Below are 18598 nucleotides of genomic sequence, written 5' to 3' on the forward strand. Positions count from 1 at the left end.
TGTGTTGTGCACACGCTGTAGCTGGCAAGAAGAGAGAGTCTGCAAGAGGAACCCCAGTTTCACACATCCAGCTTTTCGCCAGTTTGGCGGATGCGGCGCACTCCAGTACAGTGCATACAGTACAGTGGCAGCGTGACAAACGCTGGTCACATGCTGTCATGTGACCCGGAAGTTGCGGCGTTGCCACTGTACTGTATCGTATTGTACTGTACTGGCATGCGCCGCATCCGACAAACCGGCAAAAAGCCAGATGTGTGAAACTGGGCGGACATGCTGGAATTCTAATTGGAAAAGTGAGGAAGTTGGTTATTGCCGCCAGAACCCCTAAAATTGATTCCATCTTGAAGAGACATACTCGGAAAGGGGCAATTGTTGATCAAGCAACTCGGTGAGGCAGCACTTATTTAATGACTTAGTGATTGCTTGAACTAAACTCGTTTCTTATAGATATGATGAACCCTCAAATAACACTAAATGAAGGTCAATGGACACAGGTGGCTGAATTGAAGGAATTGCTTTATCACCTATTTACTGTGACTAAAAAATTACAAGATGAGGATTTAACTCCTGGCATTTTCATAAGGAAGTGGAAGAACTTGCTATTTTGCCTGTCCCAAAGAGGAGGTTTAATCGCAGATGGCATTTCTGCTTCAATTAAACGGAGAGAGACACAGCTATTGGAAAATAAAATTCTTCTGGCAGCTGTTTATGTGGACGCAAGTCATCGTATACTGCTTGATGATCAACAGCTTACTAAAGGAAAAGAAGCTCTGACTGAGGTAGCAGTTAGGATGAGCGGCTACAGGACTGCCAGGCAGAAGAGGACTTTGGGTCTGACAGTGCTACTGCTGCCATATCTTCATCCTCATCAGATGAGGAGTTTAACTTTTGACAAGTATTTGGATGACATGGAGCAGGCAAAGCGTTGCCGGAAAGAAAAAGATTTCACTCCGTCTCCTATAGCAGCAGATTGACCAGATTTTCAGTAAAATTTTTCACTTGCTCGCAAAGAAATAGAAAAATTCAACCGTTCATCAAAACTGACTGTGCATGAGGCAATTCCTTTATACCCGGAAATTGTTAGAGATGTTGCCATGTGGTTACGGCTTTGCCTCCAACCCAAGTTACTGTAGAGAGGTTGTTCTCTAGCCTTAAAATTATTAGGTCAGATTTGAGGTCATCTGCGAAGGAGGATCTGATGGAGGCAATTCTATTTCTTACAACAAATTCATAGACTGCACAAATGTAATTTACTATGTTTTTCTTGAAAACTGTTTTTTGCCACTTGCATAGTATATTACATAGTGTTATATATAACACTATATAATATATATATAACACTATGTAATACACTATGTAAGTGGCAAAAAAACGTTTTCAACAAAAACATACTAAATAATAACATTCAGTATAATGCTTATATTTAAGTGAAAAATGTATTGTAGTACAATGTGAACATCAGACATTTAATAATTTTTATGATACAGTAATCAAGATATTTGGATAGAACATAAAATATATTTATTGGAATACAACTTTAGAACAAACTGTAATAAATTGTAAATATGTAATTAAATGTTATATATATATATATATATATATATATATATATATATATATATATATGATATACTGTATATGTAATCTACTGTATATTACATAGTGTATCACATTTACAATTTATTACAGTGTGTTCTAAAGTTGTATTCCAATAAATATATTTTATGTTCTATCCAAATATCTTGATTATTGTATCATAAAATTATTAAATGTCTGATGTTCACATACACATGTTCATGTACGACAATACATTTTTCATAGGAGAAGAAGAAAGGATGTCCAGCTCTTCAGGCAAAGAAAACCAAGGTCTTTATTTCATCATGCAGATACAACGAATTACATGACCAGCGTGCTGGTCATGCCATTCGTTGTATCTGCATGATGAAATAAAGACCTTGGTTTTCTTTGCCTATAGAGCTGGACATCCTTTCTTCTCCTATGCTATACCGGGCCTGTGGCAGTGCCTGTCCCTGCTCCAGGACGAAAACGGGACTGAGCTTCCACACGGTGAGCTGATTGATATATACACACACACACACACACACACACTTGAATACATTTTTCACCTAACTATACGCAATATATGTCGGAGTCGGTGCAAGGGAAATTGAGGAGTCGGAGTCGAAGGTTTGGCTTACCGACTCCACAGCCCTGATTTAAGTATAGGGCTCGTGTAAAGCAAAAATGTCATGTGAGCTCTAGGAGAGCGAGTGCCGACACCACTGGAATAGTACTGGTATCAGAGGGGGAATCATAATATAACCTATTCCTCAGCACTTTACAATTCAAAAGGGACAATATTAGATTACAGAGTAACACAATTCACCAGATACCAAGAGGAGCGAGTCCTGCACACAACATTACAATCTATGACGAAATAGGGGATATTGTATGCGCCAGCCATCAATATAATAGAAGCATAAGTGTTATTGTAACCAGGGGCAAACATGGGGATTGAGAAGTTATTGTCAGAGTAGTGCAAATCCCCTTTAGCAGTGCAGATGGATAGCCATATAACTCTGATGACGATCGCATCGCAATGTTCAGACTGCCGGCAGCTCTCCTGACCCGAGCGTGACAGCGTATCTCTACCCAGCTGCCACACTGTGGTGAGGAGGGTGTGAGCATTGCAATGTGATTTAGTTATACTTCCATCTGTCTGTGCCCTCAGGCCCTTAACGCACAGTGCAGTTTTTGATGCATTTTTGGTGCAGTTTGTGGTCCTAAACTGCATGCATTTCCTTCCTGAGTAATGTCTGAGCATCCAGAAAGGCTGGGCTTCTTTATTCCTTGCAGTTTTGGTTGCATAAAAAAAGAAGCAGCATGTCAATTCTTTGGGCATTTTTGACCTGCGTTTGCCAAGGCTCAGTCACCCCTGGAGAAGTGGCCAGCATGCATGAATGTTTATTACATCTATTAGTCAGAATGGTGTACTATGGTGAGTGGCCACCAGGTGGCAAAGTGGCCCAGTGACAGCTTTCCTGACACCCCTAGGTAGGAAAGGGTTAAATAAAAGGAGGGGGAGATGGTATAAATAGGTTAAGCTGTAGAAGGAGGACAGGAGAGAGTCTTCAGAAGGAGAAAGACAACATGCCCAAACATTGATTAGAAAAGATCCTAAGGGTCGACCTTTGACACCGGACAGGTGGGGTCCTGCTCGCTGGAAGACTGTAACGGCTTCCCCAGAGAGTGGTTGAGTCCGGATGGTCGGGGTGGCGTCTGGTTTCCTGGATAGAAAACCCAACGAATTCCCCTGCGAGACAGAAGGTCAGTGGGCTCTTAAAGGAGAACAGTAGGTCCTGGCCAGAAGCACAGGCGGAGGAGTGTTGTCGGACTAAGCCCCTTTAATAGCACCAGCTGAATCCCTGTGGGTGGGACGGAGTGGACTGAAAAGACTTTATGAACCTTCCTGAGAGGTTATGACTTCAGATAGGAGCATGAGGGGCCTAGAATCATTCAAAGAACTTCAGGTGCCAGGAAAGCGGTCGGCCGGTAAATTGAATTCTGAAGCTGAACTTAAAGGGAACCCCGTCGGGGTCAGAAGCAGTGCCCGTATAATGCGACTGTAAGCTATCTATTTGTTTGTTGCTAGTAAAGTTCCACTGGTTAATAGCTCATCGGTGTCAGATTTATTGTCTCAGTAGATGAATGAACTATTGCGAAAGCATCCCTGGAGTGGAGTGGTGACCGGGACACAAGGGGTTACTGAGCGGCTACGCTTTGGCCTGGAAGCCCCTGTAAGCACGACAACTGCTGCCTCCCCTAGCAGCCCTACACCCCCACCCTTATATCCTTTTCATTTTATTTTGTTTTTTTGTTTTTTTCTTTACATCTGCATGGGATCTGTTTTTATAAATTAATAAATTAACCAAGGCCAAATACAGCTTCCTATGTTAAATATTTGCAATGACTCCTTTAAAAAAGGATGCCATACATAGTGTTCATCTGGCTTCTAATTAAAATATAAGGGTTAGTCTCATTCAAAAACTTGATGAGCCCGGTGCTAGCTGCTACTTTTTGCCCACACAGGCTGTCATTCAGTAACCCCGTTAACATTAGGCCTTGGGTGGAGCACTCTTGTCCAGGCTCCTAAACAATCTGTCTTTAGGCTATACTTTCAGTGCTTTTAGTATGGCATAACACTTTATTTATTTTAATACAGACCTATACCTGTAATATGCTGCCCCTTTATACAACCAGTTAAAGAGAATCTGTCAGCAGGTTTTTGCTAAATCATCTGAGAGCAGCATAATGTAAGCAAAGAGATTCTGAATCTACCAATATGCCACTTAGATTACTGGGTGCAGCCATTCTGATATAATCTAAGGATTTAGATTTTGCGAAGCAGCAGACATGAGCTGTCCCGACCACACCAGGCTCTCCATAGAGATTGTACATTGACAGTGAGGTGTCAATCACAGCAGGGGATGTGCCAGACAACCTGGGACAAGCCACCTAGTCACAGCAATGACAATCAAGTGAGTAAGCCTTTAGTAAACAGCACAGAGCCTGATAAAATAAGCATAGTTGTGTTTTTATTTTTTAACCCCTACAGCATGCTGTCCTCAGCTTACATAGCAGAAACCTGCTGAGATTCCCTTTTTAAGCTGATAAATCTGCCTTAAAATAAGTGTGTCCTGATAGACTAACCTACTTTCTGGCTTTTTTGTGTTGCAGATGATTATACAGAGGATCTGTTAAGCCAGCACGATGAAGAGGTTATCAGAATGAAAGCGCTGTATGACAAATGCAAGTTAATTCTGGATGCTGTGGCAAAATGGGAATCCAGCTGGACGCAGTTTGTAATATTAGAGGTGATCTATATATTTGATACCATTCACTTTCTTTATTTTTAGGACTAGTACTACACTGACTTATTTTTCCCTATTTTTCCTGCTCCTTGCATTCATATCGATGCTTCTATCACACAAGTAGTCACTGTGTAGCCAATCATGGTAATTTCCAAAAGTGTCTTAATATCCTACACGTGACTATATGTAAAAAAAAAAAAAAAAAATCATTGTCTTTGCCCAATGATCATTTCTTATAGAACTATAAACATTCCCTTCATGAACAGTGACTGTCTGCAACGGTTGTTTTTACAAGATTGAATTAAAGGGAACCTGTCACCGTTTATTTTTGGCCTAGAAGCTGCGGGCACCATCGGGGGTATAACATAATAAACACTTTATAATACTTACCTAACGGTCGGCTGTGGACCTTATGGGCGTCTCCGGTGTTTGGTGCCGGCGCCGACTCTTTTGGCCATCTTTGTTCTCCTTCTCTAGCCGCGGTGCATGACAGGTTCGACGTCATACACACTCGCCGGCATTCAGGTCCTGAGCAGGGCAGATCAAAGTATTGTAGTGCGCCTGAGCAGGACCGGCGAGTGTGTATGACGTAGACGCGTCATGCACCCAGGCTTCAGAAAGAGGACGAAGATGGTTGAAAGGAGGCACCGGAACACGGAGACGCCCATAAGGCCCACAGTACGACCGTTAGGTAAGTATAAAGTGTTTTATGTTATACCCCCGGCCTGGGCTCTTATATATAGCATTTTTTATATATATAGCATTTTAGAATGCTGTATGCAAGAGCCCGGTGGTGGTGGCCGCAGCTTATAAGCCAAAAAAGTGGTGACAGGTTCCCTTTTAAGTAATACATGAAAAAGTCTTGTAATTTCTCCAAACCTAACCTATACGAGTACTGAACTGTTTCTTATAATGGCTTTTTACAACCAGTAATGAATATTGTTGTGCATGGGTCAGGGTGAGATGCAATGGGACATGTTTCTCTAACAGCCATTATTATATTTCTTGTAGGGTTATAGATATCACTATTGATTGTTCTGTCATAATATTTTGTAAATTGTCACTTCAATTTGCTGATTTCTTTGAAGGTCATTTGCAAATGAGATTAGTATAGTATAGAGGACTATGTATATGTCCAACGTATCCCATTCAAAAATCTGTCGCATTGCTCATGTTTTATTGTATGATCGCCTCTTACTATAAAGTAGACTAAGCTGATCGATTGGAAAGGAAAAACGCCTTCATGATTGGTGCCCCAAGTCTTTTTTCTTTGTCGCTCCATTGGGAGACCCAGACAATTGGGTGTATAGCTTCTGCCTCCGGAGGCCACACAAAGTATTACACTTTAAAAGTGTAACCCCTCCCCTCTGCCTATACACCCTCCCATGCATCACGGGCTCCTCAGTTTTATGCTTTGTGTGGAAGGAGGCACACATCCACTCATGCATTCTCAGATTAGTTATATCGGTTGGAAGAAAAGAGGACCCCCACGGGGTCCCCGGCATGTTCCCTTCTCACCCCACTATGTCGGCGGTGCTGTTAAGGTTGAGGTACCCATTGCGGGTACAAAGGCCGGAGCCTCATGCCGTTTTCCTTCACCATCCCTTAGTGGCTCTGGGAGAAGTGGGATCCTGACCGGTCATCCATTCACTGGGACCGGGCTCCCTCCGCAGCCCCTGTGGGAATCTGCTGGACAGGAGTCTATTCATCCTCAGGGATCGGGCCCTGCATCTATAAGGTACTCTGTGTCCCCATGGGGACTGTGCATGGAGCGCCTTATTCCCGGACGCTGCAGCAGCTGCTGATTTCTGAAGACCGGCGGACTTCCGCGCCTGCTTGTCGGCCGCGGTCTTAAATTTAGTCCCCGGCTTCATCGCGGCCTAGTAGCAAAAATCCCGCCCCCGGGCCTGCCTGTCAGGGGTAAGGGCGGGACGGCCGGCCTGACGTCGGCTGTGAGGGCCGGAGCATCCTGTATGTTTCCTCCCCCCTCACTGATCACTGTGGGGACCCCAAATTCCCGCACTTTTCTAGCACCGCCCACGGCTCCACTCCTCCCCTGAGAGCTCCGGCAGCCATGTTTTTGGCACTCTGCCGGTGGAGGATTATCAGAGAAGAGCTCTGCAGCTCTGGGAGACCTAAGGCAGGGAATCTGGAGGACACACACTCCGCTTTTTAGCGGTCGGTAAGCCACACCGGTCACCCGGTGCTGGTCCCCCCTAGGGTGCCGGAATAGATACGTATTTATTTACATATTTCTGTTCGGTCGGGCTGTATACCCATTCCCATATACCCTCAGTGATCACTTTCCTAGGAGACAACAGCATGTCGTCCACAAGGAGCAGAGGTGCTAAGGCACAGGGTTTTTTTGCGGCCTGTACCTCTTGTGCGGCTATGTTGCCTGCGGGTTTCACCTACCCTCACTGTGAGCAATGCTCGACCCCTGTTTCGCTTGCTCAGCCGGAGCCTCGGTCACTAGTGGGCCCCTCGGCTCATGTAGACCCCCCTGCTCCCCCTGTCCAGGCGGCAGGGACAGAGTTTGCTGCGTTTGCTGAGAAACTTTGAGTCACTTTCACAATCCATGGCTCAGTCTATGGACAAATGGTCTGCCAAGCTGCTAGAAGCTTTGCAGTCCAGACCGGTCCTTACACAGGCCCCGGTCCCCGTTAGCTCGTCGCCTCCAGGCCCCTCTCGGTCCGCGCCGCAGCGCGCTCCCAGGTTGGGCCCTAGGTCCCACGCGGAGGACTCCTGCCCGGATCTCAGTCCCAGACCGACTAAGCGGGCTCGCTGGGAATCTTCCCCGACTTCTTCACGCTGTTCGGGTTCCCAGCCCGAGGACTCTCTGGAGGACGAGGCAGACGTCGCAGCTCAGGGCTCTGAACCTGACGTTGCCCTCAATCTTGATACACCTGAAGGGGACGCATTAGTAAATGATCTTATCTCGTCCATTAACCAGGTGTTAGATCTGTCTCCCCCGCCTCCACCTGTAGAGGAGTCGGCTTCTCAGCAGGAGAAACACCAGTTTCGGTTCCCCAAACGTACACGGAGTGCTTTTTTCGATCACTCTAACTTCAGAGATGCTGTCCAGAAGCCCAGAGCGGTCCCGGAATTCCGTCCCGTTCTGGACCTCAAACTGCTCAACAGGCATGTGAGCACCAGACGGTTTCGGATGGAATCTCTCCGCTCGGTCATCGCCTCGATGTCACAAGGAGACTTCCTGGCATCGATCGACATCAAAGATGCTTATCTCCACGTGCCGATCGCACCCGAACATCAACGCTTCTTGCGTTTCGCCATCGGGAACGAGCACCTTCAGTTCGTGGCATTGCCTTTCGGCCTGGCGACAGCCCCACGGGTGTACACCAAGGTCATGGCATCTGTAGTGGCGGTCCTACACTATCAGGGCCACTCGGTGATTCCCTACCTAGACGATCTCCTAGTCAGGGCACCTTCTCGGGTGGCGTGTCAACACAGCCTTACAGTCGCTCTGGCGACTCTCCAGCGGTTCGGGTGGATAATCAACTTCCCAAAATACCAGTTGACACCGACCCAATCACTGACTTACCTCGGGATGGAGTTTCATACACAGTCAGCGGTAGTCAAGCTACCGCTGGACAAACAGCTGTCCCTGCAGGCAGGGGTACAATCTCTTTTTCGGGGTCAGTCATACCCCTTGAGGCGCCTCATGCACTTCCTGGGGAAGATGGTGGCAGCGATGGAGGCAGTGCCGTTCGCGCAATTCCATCTGCGGCCACTCCAATGGGACATTCTCCGCAAATGGGACAGGAGGTCGACTTCCCTCGACAGGAACGTCTCTCTGTCCCTTGCAACCAAGACGTCTCTTCAGTGGTGGCTCCGTCCCAATTCTCTATCGCAAGGAAGATCCTTCCTACCCCCAACCTGGGCTGTGGTCACCACGGACGCGAGCCTGTCAGGGTGGGGAGCGGTTTTCCTCCACCACAGGGCTCAGGGAACCTGGACTCCGGTAGAGTCCTCCCTTCAGATCAATGTTCTGGAGATAAGGGCGGTGTATCTAGCCCAGTCGGACAACGCCACTGCCGTCGCATACATCAACCATCAGGGAGGCACGCGCAGTCGTCAGGCCTTCCAGGAAGTCAGGCGGATTCTGCAGTGGGTGGAAGCCACAGCCTCCACGATCTCCGCAGTTTACATCCCGGGCGTGGAAAACTGGGAAGCAGATTTCCTCAGTCGTCAGGGCATGGACGCGGGGGAATGGTCTCTTCACCCAGACGTGTTTCGAGAGATCTGTCGCCGCTGGGGAACACCGGACGTCGACCTCATGGCGTCACGACACAACAACAAGGTCCCGGCCTTCATGGCACGGTCTCAGGATCACAGAGCTCTGGCGGCGGACGCATTAGTTCAGGATTGGTCGCAGTTTCGACTGCCTTATGTATTTCCTCCTCTGGCGATGCTGCCCAGAGTGTTACGCAAGATCAGGTCCGACTGTCGTCGCGCCATTCTCGTCGCTCCAGATTGGTCGAGGCGATCGTGGTACCCGGATCTGTGGCATCTCACGGTGGGTCAACCGTGGGCTCTTCCAGACCGCCCAGACTTGCTGTCACAAGGGCCGTTTTTCCATCTGAATTCTGTGGCCCTCAACCTGACTGTGTGGCCATTGAGTCCTGGCTCCTAGCGTCTTCAGGATTATCTCAGGATGTCATTGCCACTATGAGACAGGCCAGGAAACCAACGTCCGCCAAGATCTATTACAGATCTTGGCGGATCTTCTTATCCTGGTGCTCTAATGGGTTTACTCCCTGGCCGTTTGCCTTACCCACTTTTCTTTCATTCCTTCAATCCGGAATGGACAAGGGTTTGTCACTCGGCTCTCTCAAGGGACAAGTATCGGCGCTCTCCGTGTTTTTTCAAAAGCGCCTGGCCAGGCTTCCGCAGGTCCGCACGTTCCTGCAGGGAGTTTGCCACATAGTCCCACCTTACAAGCGTCCGCTGGAACCCTGGGACCTTAACAGGGTGCTAACGGCTCTTCAGAAACGACCTTTCGAGCCGCTGCGGGATGTTTCTTTATCACGTCTTTCGCAGAAGGTGGCATTTCTAGTGGCAGTTACGTCACTCCGAAGAGTGTCGGAGCTTGCAGCGCTGTCATGCAAAGCCCCCTTCCTGGTTTTTCACCAGGATAAGGTGGTTCTGCGTCCTGTCCCGGAATTTCTCCCTAAGGTGGTATCCCCTTTTCATCTCAATCAGGATATCTCCTTACCTTCATTTTGCCCTAATCCAATTCACAAATGTGAAAAGGATTTGCACTCATTAGATCTAGTGAGGGCACTCTGGTTCTACGTGTCTCGCACGGCACCCCTGCGCCGTTCAGATGCGCTCTTTGTCCTTGTCGCTGGCCAGCGTAAGGGTTCGCAGGCTTCCAAGTCAACCTTGGCTCGGTGGATCAAGGAACCGATTCTTGAAGCCTACCGTTCTTCTGGGCTTCCGATTCCTTCAGGGCTGAAAGCCCATTCTACCAGAGCCGTGGGTGCGTCCTGGGCATTGCGGCACCGGGCTACGGCTCAGCAGGTGTGTCAGGCAGCTACCTGGTCTAGTCTGCACACTTTCACGAAACACTATCAGGTGCATACCTATGCTTCGGCAGACGCCAGTCTAGGTAGGCGAGTCCTTCAGGCGGCGGTTGCCCACCTGTAAGAGGGGGCCGTTTTTCGACTCTTTTTATCGAGGTATTCTTTTACCCACCCAGGGACTGCTTTTGGACGTCCCAATTGTCTGGGTCTCCCAATGGAGCGACAAAGAAAAAGGGAATTTTGTTTACTTACCGTAAATTCCTTTTCTTCTAGCTCCTATTGGGAGACCCAGCACCCGCCCCTGTTCCCTTCTGGCTGGTTGTTCTTTTGTGTACACATGTTGTTCATGTTGAATTGTTCTTTTGGTTCATGGTTTTCAGTTCTCCGAACATCCTTCGGATTGAATTTACCTTAGACCAATTTATAAGTTTCCTCCTTCCTGCTTTTGCACCAAAACTGAGGAGCCCGTGATGCACGGGAGGGTGTATAGGCAGAGGGGAGGGGTTACACTTTTTAAAGTGTAATACTTTGTGTGGCCTCCGGAGGCAGAAGCTATACACCCAATTGTCTGGGTCTCCCAATAGGAGCTAGAAGAAAAGGAATTTACGGTAAGTAAACAAAATTCCCTTCTTCCCCAACAGAAAAGCATATGATTCCGCTGAGCTGCTTCTGCTTCTCTAGAACAGACTGAGATGATACAAAAACTTCCCTTTGTGTATGTGGACTTGTGAACAGCTGGAAAAAAGACCCAACCTCTGTTATGTGCATCCTTCCCTTCCAGAAAAAGGCATTGGATCCCAACAGATTGTTAAACCGTGGAGGATCGCTGCTTAAGGAGGAGAAAGAACGTGCAAAACTTCAGAAGTTGTTAAGTAAGGTAAATGGCACCTCTCGCACAGTGTGGTATATCTGAGAGGCAAGAAGAAAAGTCCTTCTATTGTTTTGTCCTTTTAGCTAGAGGAAGAGCTGAAGTCGCGGATTGACTCGTGGGAGCTTGAACAAGGTTGTCCATTGTTGATTAAAGGTAGCAAATTTATGGATCATGTTGCAAATCAGTGGGAGATGTTGAAGCAGCAGAAGGAACGTGAGAAACAAGATCGGGTGAGTTCTCTGCAGAATCCGCTGCCTTACCTTTACCAGAAATCTGCACTCTTCACATGCAGACATACATTGCAGCGATTAATTTCATATTTCTTACAGACGCAAAAGAAGGAAGAAACTACACCTTTTAAAACGCCGATCAAGAGGCCGGCTGCTGCGTATTCACAGGGTACTCCAAGTAGCAAAACTAGAAAGGCAAGTTTATTAAATTATAAACTTGCTATGAAATGTAAATAAGTGACTACTGAAGAAAATAGGAATGAATCCAGTAAACACTTGGGAAGTCCAGATAGCAGCACATTTTTTTGGCAAATTTATTGAAAAAAAGTTAAAAATGTATAGAGCTGGAGACAATTAATATATGCAGGACACACGAAACTATGGACAATGCGTTTCGGCAGTGTAAACTGCCTTCCTAATGGACCAAGCCAAAACTCACTCATAAGTGACTACTATTTAATCCCAGAAAATGTTGCACTGGTAACTGCTCGAGTCCCTCGGTTCTTGAGAATGGAGAGGATTTTTAATAAGTAAACTGCAAAGCTGGCAATTTTTACAAACGTTTTGCAACCTAATCATTTTTATCATGTCGAAACAAAACATTTATAAACAATGTTTCATTAGAAAAGATTTATTGTTTAACACCTTCCTTAATAGAAGACAGTGATTTTTGCTTATTACTATCATACTTTGATGCCATAATACCAATCTGATATCACTGTCTATAGAAGTCACATCTTTCAAAATAAAATGGGAATGAAAAAGATCAGTAAACACCGTAAAGAAGAAAAACATTTTCAATATTGCAATTTTTTTTGGCTGCTTCAACAATGCAGAGAAATGCAATAAGAAACCATCAAACATTATGTCTCCCCTAAACTAGTATTAATATCAGGTTGCCTCCTCGCAAAAAAATAAGCCATCACTCAGCTTCATCAATTAAAAAATGAAAACGTTACGGGTCCTTTGAAAATGTCAACACCGAGTCATCTTGAAAACTGTTAAACAAGAATACGTATATTCCAAAAGACTTATTCAGAGGTAGGAAACAAAGTTACAGCAGTGGTGGAGCAAGGTCACTGGAGGCAGGGGTGGTGCTGGAGTAGGGCTATGGTGCGGCGGCTGTCCCGGATGGGTCGCTGTCAGTACTGAGAGGCAGGAGCATCCAGAAACTGGTGGTACGAGCTTCAAAGAAATGGCACTTGTAGTTGACGCATGTGCAGATTGAGCTATCGGCTCAATGACTAGCAGAGATCTCATCTGCGCAGGCGCCATTTTCTTTACGTCCGCTGCTGGGAAATCAATGGACCTGAAGCGGTGCGTGCGCAAATGAGACCTTGAGCAGAGAACTCAACCTGCACACGCGCCGACTCTGGGTACTATTGTTTGAAGGGTGGATAATAGCAGGGACTAAAACATAACTTTCTTTGTCGCTCCTAATTGGGAGACCCAGACAATTGGGTGTATAGCTACTGCCTCCGGAGGCCACACAAAGTATTACACTTAAAAGTGTAAGGCCCCTCCCCTTCTGGCTATACACCCCCCCGTGGGATCACGGGCTCCTCAGTTTTATGCTTTGTGCGAAGGAGGTCAGACATGCACGCATAGCTCCACTGTTTAGTCAGCAGCAGCTGCTGACTATGTCGGATGGAAGAAAAGAGGGCCCATACGGGGGCCCCCAGCATGCTCCCTTCTCACCCCACTTGCGGTCGGCGGTGTATGTTAAGGTTGAGGTACCCATTGCGGGTACGGAGGCTGGAGCCCACATGCGGATTCCTTCCCCATCCCCATTAGGGCTCTGGGTGAAGTGGGACTTGACCGGTCTCCGGGCACTGAGACCGTGCTCCATCCACAGCCCCTGGAGGATCTGCTGGATACGGAGCGGAGTTTCCTCAGGGACAGGACCCTGCTTCATTAAGGTACTCCGTGTCCCCGTGCTTACCGCACGCACACTGCAGCATTGCTGGGTGTGTTAGTGCGCCGGGGTAAACAGCGCTGCTGCGCTTGTGCCGTTACTCACTACAGCTCTGCTGAGTGAGGAGACTTAGTACGATCGGCCGATCCGGCCGCTGGGGTCAGTGTTTACTGCGTCGCGGCTGGGATTTGTGGTGCGCCGGGGACTTCCGCGCTGGCCGTGCATATATGACGGCCGCGCTAGATTACTACAGTCCCCGGCTTTTGCGGCCTAGTTCGTATCGTTCCCGCCCCCAGACCTGCCAGTCAGGAGGAGGGCGGGACGCTGTACAGACCAGCAGCGCTAAGAGCTGGAGTCTGTTTTACATACTCCAGCCCTCACACTAGGCACAGTGGGACGCAGTTTCCCACACTTTTTTGTTTGTGGCACGCCCACGGTCCGCCCCTCTTCACAGGACGCCGGCAGCCATTCCTGCCTGCACGCTGAGCTGCAGAGGGGAGGCTGGGAGACCCAGACAAGGGATTCTACGACCTCACACCCGCTTTTCAGCGGGCGGTAAGCAGCCCTCAAGGGCTCTCCCCCACTTGTGCCATAGTGTACTTTGTATTTTGTGCTGGCAATACTTTACACTGTACGGTCGCTGGTGATTTTCTGCTATATACCCTCCTTAGATTTCTCAAGGAGACAACAGCATGTCGTCCGCAAAAAGCAAAAGTGCCAAGGCACGGACTTTATGTGCTGCCTGTACCGCATGTGGGGCTGCTCTACCGGCAGGTTCCACTGACCCCCATTGTGTGCAGTGCTCGGCCCCTGTGGCAATTGCTCAGCCGGGGCCTCTGCTAGAGGTGACCCAGGGAGAACCACCTGTGAATGCTGTCCAGGTGACAGGGACGGAGTTTGCAGCTTTTGCTGACAGATTGTCTATGACTATGTCTAAAATTCTTGAAACATTGCAGTCTAGACCAGTAACTCAGTCCATGGGCACTGTTGGTACATTGCCCCCTGGTCCCCCTCAGCTGGAACACTTCCTAGCTCCGGGGGTGTCACATGCACCCCAGGGTGACGGCTCTGACTCGGACGACAGTCCCAGACAACCTAAGCGGGCTCGCTATGAGCGACCCTCAACTTCATCACACTGAAACAACAAAGAGCCAGCACCAATGTGCACTAAGGCATCAAATATTCCAAACTGCATTATAAAAATTTTTTTTGAGATTTTTGGCAAAAAATTGCAATTTCTTGAGCTGCTTCGCCACGTCACGGCAAATCTCATTTGAAGCAGTCCTACACTAAAATATTTTTATAAAATGTGCCATGCGGCCTCACATATAAATAGCAGAACTGCTCTCAGCAGCACTCACCTGGTCTATTGCAGTCCCGTACCCATGACTGAGTCATGGCTGTGGGCGGGACAGGTCCAAGCAAATGCTGCATGAAGTATATATATAGCCTGTGGACAAAGCCTGATGACCCAATGTGAACAGTCACCAAACGCCAAAATCTATACAGATGGAATACATCCCAAATTGGGGAGCATAGCAAGGTGGAGGTCAACCACCGACCAATTCAACAAAGAAACAACAAAGAGCCAGCACCAATGTGCACTAAGGCATCAAATATTCCAAACTGCATTATAAAAAATTTTTTTTGAGATTTTTGGCAAAAAATTGCAATTTCTTGAGCTGCTTCGCCACGTCACGGCAAATCTCATTTGAAGCAGTCCTACACTAAAATATTTTTATAAAATGTGCCATGCGGCCTCACATATAAATAGCAGAACTGCTCTCAGCAGCACTCACCTGGTCTATTGCAGTCCCGTACCCATGACTGAGTCATGGCTGTGGGCGGGACAGGTCCAAGCAAATGCTGCATGAAGTATATATATAGCCTGTGGACAAAGCCTGATGACCCAATGTGAACAGTCACCAAACGCCAAAATCTATACAGATGGAATACATCCCAAATTGGGGTGCATAGCAAGGTGGAGGTCAACCACCGACCAATTCAACAAAGAAACAACAAAGAGCCAGCACCAATGTGCACTAAGGCATCAAATATTCCAAACTGCATTATAAAAATTTTTTTTTGAGATTTTTGGCAAAAAATTGCAATTTCTTGAGCTGCTTCGCCACGTCACGGCAAATCTCATTTGAAGCAGTCCTACACTAAAATATTTTTATAAAATGTGCCATGCGGCCTCACATATAAATAGCAGAACTGCTCTCAGCAGCACTCACCTGGTCTATTGCAGTCCCGTACCCATGACTGAGTCATGGCTGTGGGCGGGACAGGTCCAAGCAAATGCTGCATGAAGTATATATATAGCCTGTGGACAAAGCCTGATGACCCAATGTGAACAGTCACCAAACGCCAAAATCTATACAGATGGAATACATCCCAAATTGGGGTGCATAGCAAGGTGGAGGTCAACCACCGACCAATTCAACAAAGAAACAACAGGTCAGGGTCCCAGCGGGACGACTCTCTGTGTGATGAGGCGGATGTAACTGATCAGGATTCTGATACTGGGGCCGCTCTCAATCTAGATACCCCGGATAGTGACGCCATAGTGAATGATCTTATAGCGTCCATCAATAAGATGTTAGATATTTCTCCACAAGCTCCTCCTGCGGAGGAGGCAGCTTCACAGCAGGAGAAATTCCATTTCAGGTATCCCAAGCGTAAATTAAGCACTTTTCTGGACCACTCTGACTTTAGAGACGCAATCCAGAAACACCACGCTTATCCAGATAAGCGTTTCTCCAAACGGCTTAAAGATACGCGCTATCCTTTTCCCCCTGAAGTGGTCAAGGGCTGGACACAGTGTCCCAAGGTGGACCCTCCAATCTCCAGGCTTGCAGCCAGATCTCTAGTTGCAGTGGAAGATGGGGCGGCACTTAAAGATGCCACTGACAGACAGATGGAGCTCTGGTTAAAATCCATCTATGAAGCTATTGGAGCGTCGTTGGCGCCAGCATTCGCAGCCGTATGGGCACTCCAAGCTATTTCAGCTGGCCTTACACAGGTCGACACGGTCACACGTACATCTGCTCCGCAGGTGGCACCATTGACCTCTCAAATGTCTGCATTCGCGTCTTACGCGATTAATGCTGTCCTAGACTCTACGAGCCGTACGGCGGTGGCGTCAGCCAACTCCGTGGTTTTACGCAGAGCCCTGTGGTTGAGAGAATGGAAGGCAGATTCTTCTTCCAAGAAGTGCTTAACCAGTTTGCCTTTTTCTCGTGACCGATTGTTTGGTGAGCGTTTGGATGAAATCATTAAACACTCCAAGGGTAAGGATTCAGCCTTACCGCAACCCAGACAAAACAAACCCCAACAGAGGAGGGGACAGTCTGGTTTTCGGTCCTTTCGAGGCTCAGGCAGGTCCCAATTCTACTCGTCCAAAAGGACTCAAAAGGATCAGAGGAGCTCAGATTCTTGGCGGACTCAATCACGCCCAAAAAAGCCAGCCGGAAGAACCGTTACCAAGACGGCTTCCTCATGACTTTCAGTCTCCTCTCTCCGCATCCTCGGTCGGTGGCAGGCTCTCCCGCTTTGGCGACATTTGGCTGTCACAGGTCAAAGACCGTTGGGTGAGAGACATTCTGTCTCACGGGTACAGGATAGAGTTCAGCTCTCGTCCTCCAACTCGTTTCTTCAGAACTTCTCCACCGCCCGACCGAGCCGATGCTCTGCTGCAAGCGGTGTCCGCTCTAAAGGCGGAAGGAGTGGTGACTTCCGTTCCTCTTCAGGAACAAGGCCACGGTTTTTACTCCAATTTGTTTGTGGTGCCAAAGAAAGACGGGTCGTTCCGTCCCGTCCTGGATCTAAAGCTGCTCAACAAACACGTAAAAACCAGGAGGTTCCGGATGGAATCTCTCCGCTCCGTTATCGCCTCAATGTCTCAAGGAGATTTCCTAGCATCAATAGACATCAAGGATGCTTATCTCCACGTGCCGATTGCACCAGAGCATCAGCGTTTTCTACGCTTCGTTATAGGAAGCGAACACCTGCAGTTCGTAGCTCTACCTTTCGGGCTGGCGACAGCCCCTCGGGTCTTCACCAAGGTCATGGCAGCAGTAGTAGCAGTCCTGCACTCGCAAGGTCACTCTGTGATCCCGTATTTAGACGATCTACTTATCAAGGCACCCTCTCAAGAGGCATGCCAACACAGCCTGAACGTGGCACTGAAGACTCTCCAGAGTTTCGGGTGGATCATCAACTTTTCAAAGTCAAATCTAACCCCGACCCAATCACTAATATATCTTGGCATGGAGTTTCATACTCTCTCAGCGATAGTGAAACTTCCACTGGACAAACAGTGCTCGCTACAGACAGGGGTGCAATCTCTCCTGCAGGGCCAGTCGCACCCCTTGAGGCGCCTCATGCACTTCCTAGGGAAGATGGAAGCAGTTCCTTTTGCGCAGTTTCATCTGCGTCCATTACAATGGGACATTCTCCGCCAATGGGACGGGAAGTCGACGTCCCTCGACAGGGAGGTCTCCCTCTCTCAGGCAGCCAAGGAATCTCTCCGGTGGTGGCTTCTTCCCACCTCATTGTCAAAAGGAAAGTCGTTCCTACCCCCATCCTGGGCGGTGGTCACGACAGATGCGAGTCTATCAGGGTGGGGAGCAGTGTTTCTCCACCACAGGGCACAAGGTACGTGGACTCGGAAAGAGTCCACCCTTCAGATCAATGTTCTGGAAATCAGAGCAGTGTATTTTGTCCTACAAGCCTTCCAACAGTGGCTGGAAGGCAAGCAGATCCGAATTCAGTCGGACAACTCCACAGCGGTGACATACATCAACCACCAAGGGGGAACACGCAGTCGGCAAGCCTTCCAGGAAGTCCGGCGGATTCTGACGTGGGTGGAAGACACGGCATCCACCATATCCGCAGTCCACATCCCAGGCGTAGAAAACTGGGAAGCAGACTTTCTCAGTCGCCAGGGCATGGACGCAGGGGAATGGTCCCTTCACCCGGACGTGTTTCAGGAGATCTGTCGCCGCTGGGGGATGCCGGACGTCGACCTGATAGCGTCACGGCACAACAACAAAGTCCCGGTTTTCATGGCACGGTCTCACGATCACCGAGCTCTGGCGGCAGACGCCTTAGTTCAAGATTGGTCGCAGTTCCGGCTACCGTATGTGTTCCCACCTCTGGCA

At 48.2% G+C, this 18598-nt stretch overlaps 1 protein-coding gene across 2 annotated transcripts in view; it reads left to right on the top strand.

Moving 5' to 3' along the window:
* LOC142292385 (protein regulator of cytokinesis 1-like) overlaps positions 1-18598 on the top strand; it is a 135256-nt gene that overhangs the window by 98062 nt on the left and 18596 nt on the right. For both annotated transcript variants that reach the window (XM_075337732.1, XM_075337722.1), the window contains exons 8-11: positions 4738-4874; positions 11199-11294; positions 11372-11518; positions 11618-11713. In XM_075337732.1, the coding sequence (XP_075193847.1) occupies positions 4738-4874; positions 11199-11294; positions 11372-11518; positions 11618-11713 (476 nt within the window). The remainder of the gene's footprint in view (positions 1-4737; positions 4875-11198; positions 11295-11371; positions 11519-11617; positions 11714-18598) is intronic.

Source organism: Anomaloglossus baeobatrachus, chromosome 1 (assembly GCF_048569485.1).
Source record: "Anomaloglossus baeobatrachus isolate aAnoBae1 chromosome 1, aAnoBae1.hap1, whole genome shotgun sequence".
NCBI lineage: Eukaryota > Metazoa > Chordata > Amphibia > Anura > Aromobatidae > Anomaloglossus > Anomaloglossus baeobatrachus.